At 23.4% G+C, this 6045-nt stretch overlaps 1 protein-coding gene across 1 annotated transcript; it reads left to right on the top strand. All coding sequences in view use genetic code 6, as the record gives it.

Moving 5' to 3' along the window:
• Positions 1 to 3509: 3509 nt before the first annotated feature.
• On the top strand, positions 3510 to 5282 carry TTHERM_00149540 (hypothetical protein; the record flags this gene model as incomplete). Its single annotated transcript, XM_001021589.3, has 1 exon — positions 3510 to 5282. The coding sequence occupies one exon, from the start codon at positions 3510 to 3512 to the stop codon at positions 5280 to 5282; it is 1773 nt and encodes a 590-aa protein (XP_001021589.1).
• Positions 5283 to 6045: the final 763 nt, after the last annotated feature.

Genomic DNA, 6045 nt, shown 5'->3' on the forward strand with positions numbered 1-6045 from the left:
AATACTTGATATATATTATTTTTTTTTGCTTTTTAGTAACAAGCACTAAATTTAAATTATTTTTAATCTAAAATATAAATTTATAAAAGAAATTATTTTACCATTCAATTGTTGAAGGTAGGTAGTTTAAAGAATTGATACAATAAAATTATAAACATTATATTTATAATAAAGAACACTTTAAAATTGGAAATATCAAAGAATAGTAATTCTTATTAGGAATTCCTAATTTTTTTTTTCTTCAATAAAGCAATTTTGAAAGAAATGCTTTTTAAATAAATTAAATTAAGCTAATTTAAGATATTCATTACATACTTATACAATAAATATACAGTATTTATCCACATTTTAGATGAGTATGAAACGAAGTGAGTTTTATAGAAGTCAAAACAACAGTTTAAAATTAATTTATATAGAAAATTAGGAATATTATAGAAAATTAACATTTTTTATTATTTATTATATAAACATCTTTTCTATATAATTTAAATAAAATCTAAATTTATGAGAATTTATTTATTTTATAGATTTGACTGCCTGATTAGGAATAGCTTCCGGATAAGAAAGATAATCAGAAATTTAGATCAAAATTAAATTCTTTACATTTTATTCCTAATTGATAAGTCACATAATAAGATTAATTTTCTGTTAGGATGAAATTAAACTTTTGAGACATCAATCAATCTGTCTATTTATTTATTTAATATCTATCTGTCTATATTTTATTTCTTGATCATTAAAATTAATAGCAAAATTTTAAGCATTCATTAGTTTTTAAATAAATATCTATGAAATTAGTTAACTTCTTTGCTTACAGTCTAATTAAATAATTAATTTTTTTTTTTCAGTAATAGTAAAAAATTAGATGATTGTATTTTACTGATGATTTAATTATAAATACAAAGAATGTTTTATATTAGATTTTAAACATAACTACAAATTAGATGAACGAAAAATTTATGTATTTATATATGTATGATAAATATAAAGAATCTTTATAAATCAAATAAGAATGTATGTTTGAGAGATAAAATTATAAATTTAATTAAAATCAATCGTTGCGATTAAAAAAAATAATTAGGAAATAATGATAATTATTATTAGGAAGAGATTTTTGAAATAATTACTGGAGGGTATATAAAAATATAAATAAAGATTAAATCAAAATTTATTTTCACCAAGTATTTAGATATTAAATCATCTTACAAGGTTTAATTTAGATACATTTAGGTTCTTTTATTAAAGAAAATGTATATTGTTTAAGTAGAGGAAATTAATCCAGATTTTAAAAAGTTAATAAAAGAATTTTTCGAATAACAATAGTACCTTTGATTTTAAAAGAGTACTTATTTGTCGTAAATAATAGCTTTGAATATATCCCCTTTTAAAACGCGTAATATCTTATACTTATAATTACGCAATTTAAGCATTATTTTAAAAGTTTTATAATAAAAATAAACATTTATTTTGTTATTTACTTACTAAATGCATGTATTGCTTTTAGAAATATATTTTTATGATAGCTGTAAATTGTAAATAAGAATTGATTGAGATAGATATCTTATTGCTTAATTATATCACCTAAAATAAATATAAAATGACTACAAAGCAACATAAAAAGCTTATTTTGAATATATTTTACTGTTTTAAATTATTCATTAAAATAATTTTAAAAGTTTATATTTTTATGATATCATTCATTATATTTGTTCTAATAGTTAACTTCATCTAAAATTTAAATCCTTGATGAATAGAAAAGGTACATAGGATGGTAATTTCTTTTCTAATGAACCTAAGTCTATGTTATCATCTATCAAAAATTTTTTTGATAAACCAAAGTCTAAAAGTGAATATTTTAGGTTTTTTAATCCTCTTTGATTGATATAAGCGTAAAACTTACTAAGTCATTAAATAAAAATTCTTTATAATGATCTCTTTTATTACAACTTATGCAGTCATTGCAACTGCAGATTTTTAATTTGAGAAAAAATTAATAAATTGGAAGCTAAATTTGAGAATTTACTCCATTCATTTAATTACTATTGTTTTCCTCAAAGTAAAATATAGTAATAAGCGCAATTTTAAACCACAAAAACTTTCTAATTATTTTAGGAATCTGAAATTTGGGATAATTAGGATCTCTTGTTTCAAGTAATTTAGTTTACTTTACATATCTACAAATTCAACATATGGTTTATATAAAATTAAATAGGATCAGCTTTTTTTTATGGTGTAAAGGTTTGTAATTTGATAATTTAATGCAATTAGAAAAAACACGTTATATAGCTCATGAGCTTTATGAATAGTTTATTTTTCATTTTTAATTCTTTAAGAGTTATAGCGCTTACAGATATATGATTACCAAAATTAAACACTAAAATAGATTGAGTTGAATTAGACTTTTACAGTGCATTTAAATTTATTATTTGGTTTGTTATTCTACTATAAAATTAGCTTAAAATAACATCAAATAAAAGAATAAAATAATTGTAATATTCAAATCATCATATTTTTCCTTAAGAATACTTAACCTTTTAAAAATTCAAATAATCTAAAGCTATGAAGAATAATATACAGTGACTTCAATTTTTATTAAAGAAGCAAAACAAAATTTAATATTGACAATTTCATAGCATTTGCATTTTTAATCCTTATATGCGAGAGCAAGTGACTGAGTTAGTGAAGGAAGGAAGGAAGAAAGGAGTGATATTTGATAAAGTAAATTATTTAGAAATTTTAAAGAAGAAATTAAAGAGTGATTGATTGATTAATTAATTAATTTATTGTCTTAAGGTAGAAAATTAAATTAATTGCAAACTAAATCAATATGTGGGGGCGGGGAGAGATTGATTGATTGATATTTAGAAAAATAAAAAGAAAAGTCTTTTGAAGGAAAAAAAATGTAATTAAAAAGCTGTTTTTGAACAAAATTAATCCAAACCTTTTGATTTGATAAGAAATTAAATGACAAAATAGGATACCAATTATCTTTTTTGAAATTAATGTTAGATCCACTTCTTTTTGACTTGATTTTCATTTAATTAAGACTAATATTTTGTGAAAGCAACAAGATTTTTCTTTCTGTATCTATCATATACAAATTAATTTGGGAAGGTAACAATTATTTAAAAACAAAGAATTCCTCAAATTAAATAATTAATATTTTTTGATTAATATAAAAAAAATATTTATAAAAGAAAAAAAAAGTAAAAGAATAAAAAATCAAATATTTGTTTTTGTTGGCTCTATTTGTCCACACACCAACCAACCAAGAACTTATCTTATAACACTCGCGCTCATTTATTGATTATTATCTTTATTTGATTCAACAAATTAACCACATCCTCCGAGTAATCTGATCACGTCTTAACAATAACTTACAAACAAATTACTCAATTATTAATCTCATCTAAAAGAAATACTTAGAAATTAACAAAATTATCTCTTTTTGATATTCATCACATTCAATACAAAATTTACACTTTGAATTTAAGACTTAAAAAAAATAAATGAGTTTCAACGACTAGAATAGTTTAAATCCCACTCTTAACAACTCAAACAATCCAAATAACAACACAAACACCACTTAAAACATGTTCTCTGCTACTAATACATCAAAGAACATCAATAACGAGTGCAAAACCTCTTAAAACGGAAATAACTCCAGCATTAATAATAATAACTATTTAGATTTTGACTTTAATGACTGTGATCTTTTCGGAGGAAACAACCACTCTAATTTGGGTAACATGATGGGCGGAGCTCTTCACAACCACCATCAATAATAAAATAATTTCTTCTTCGATGGCACTTTCGGTGGATGCGGAACTACTTCTGCTCCCTAAGGCTAAGGACACATTTACTTTGCACCTGTCAAATATGGTTACTTGGGTTAATAAGAAGAATAAATTTTCCATGATAAACAAATGAATAACATTCCTGATTTTGAATTTGGAAATTACTTCTCTGGAAATAACCACAATAATGCCTACTCCTTAAACCCTATGGGCAGCATTAATAATACTTAAAACAACAATAATTAAAATGGAAACAATAACTCATCCAACAATTAGGGATCATCAAACAACAATAACAACTCATTCTTACCTAATAACTTCTTATTCTCTACATACAACACCAATAATGCAGTTGATCTTGCTGACTTGTTTCCCCCTGAACCAGTTCCCAAACTTGAAAACAAGCAAAATAGCAATGGTAACTATTACATGGAAAATGCTGATTAATTCTCTCCTTCTCACCACAATGCTAGCAATAACAATAATAATCTTTCTCATAATTCCTCATCTTAATAACCTATCATTACTAAAACTGAATGCAGCACTAATCACTGCTCCAGCAATACAGGTTTAATGAATAATTGCAATAACGTTTTGGGAAACTGTAATAATTTTATTGGCAGCACATTCAATATGAATGCTAATAATGGAAATATGTTTGGAGACAGATCTGGAATTTAAATGATGCCTACTCAAAATCCTTATGGAAATCACCACAATCAACCTTGTGCTTAAACCCATTATGGTATGATCAATGATCACTCTCACCTCTCTAATATGCATTAAACTCAACATATGATGGGAAATAACTAAATGCCCAACTACCATCATTTAGCATCTAATAATATCCATCCCACTCTCCCAATGATCTAATAACATAACCAATAAGCTTAAAACATCTCAATTATAGCTGGAAACAAAGGAAATGTCTTCTCCATTGTTAGAGATTAATAAAAGGAAAAGAAGAAAGACTATGATAAGAACATATGCAGATATATTACAAGATAAGTTGTTAGAAGCTTTTCTAGCCCTGATTTCAAGAACAAAGTTCTTTTAATTATCAACGAAATCTATCCTGATGCTCCTTCTTAAAACAAAATCTAAATCTATAAGGATGTCACTGAGTTTTTCTTAGGTGAAATTGAAAATCTCAGCGGTTTCCGTGCCTTGAAGGATATGCTAGTTGTTAATCCTGACATGGATGGAACTATTCTTGCCACCCAAAAAAAGATTTTCCGTGACTTTATGAGATGGTATTTAAAAGAAAGATACTTCCGTAACATCATTAACGGAAATATGAAGGATAAGCTTGCTTTTATTAGATACAAGAATAAAATCATGCTCCACTACATTAACAAGCCCCACAAATGGAATTCTAACAAAAAGAAAAGATTAGGCAAAGTATCTTCTCCTACCAACGCTTCATAAAATGCAAATGGAAACGCACTTTTCTCTTCCGTCAATCTCAGCAAATAAGAATATTGAGAAATGAACTGATTCTGTTAATAAATCAATCTACATATCAATTATAAGATTGATTAATATTTTAATATTTTTTTAATAACTAATAAACAAATAAAAAAAATTAACAAAGATTTAACAAAAAAAATACCTTTGGATAACAAAATAATTATTAAACACTCATAACAATATTTACTTTAATTTTATCTTTAAGAAAATCATTCATAACAAATAAATAAATAAAATAACAAATTTAATTATAACAAAAAAATAAATAACTAAATATTATAAAATTATTCATATTAAATTCATACTAAATATTATTTTTTATTTACATTTCGTATCATTAATAAATTCGTAACAATATTTTCATAATAAATTAAAATCTATCTCTTTCTTACATGTTTATTAATTTATTCTTTTTATGAAATAGAAGTAAATCTTAAATGAATTTTTTAAGCATAAACCACTTTATGCTAAATTAATTAATAAATTTTTATTCATAATTTAAGTATTTTTGCTTTAAATAATCAATGTTTTACTTTTTTAAATGCATTACATTATAAAAATATAAGGTTTTTTAAAATATCTTATAACTATATTTCTTTACATATGCTATATTTAAAGTATTTTATCTTTATTTTAAACCAACAAATTAATAAAGTTTTCATAAAGTTATTTTTTTAGAAATATAGGGATTAAAAAATTAAAATTAATTATAATGATATAAGGAATATATTTAGATTGAAAAGAGTATTTAATTTACTTATTAAAAAAAATCGATTAC

Source organism: Tetrahymena thermophila (assembly GCF_000189635.1).
Source record: "Tetrahymena thermophila SB210 genomic scaffold scf_8254545, whole genome shotgun sequence".
NCBI classification, from domain to species: Eukaryota; Ciliophora; class Oligohymenophorea; order Hymenostomatida; family Tetrahymenidae; genus Tetrahymena; species Tetrahymena thermophila.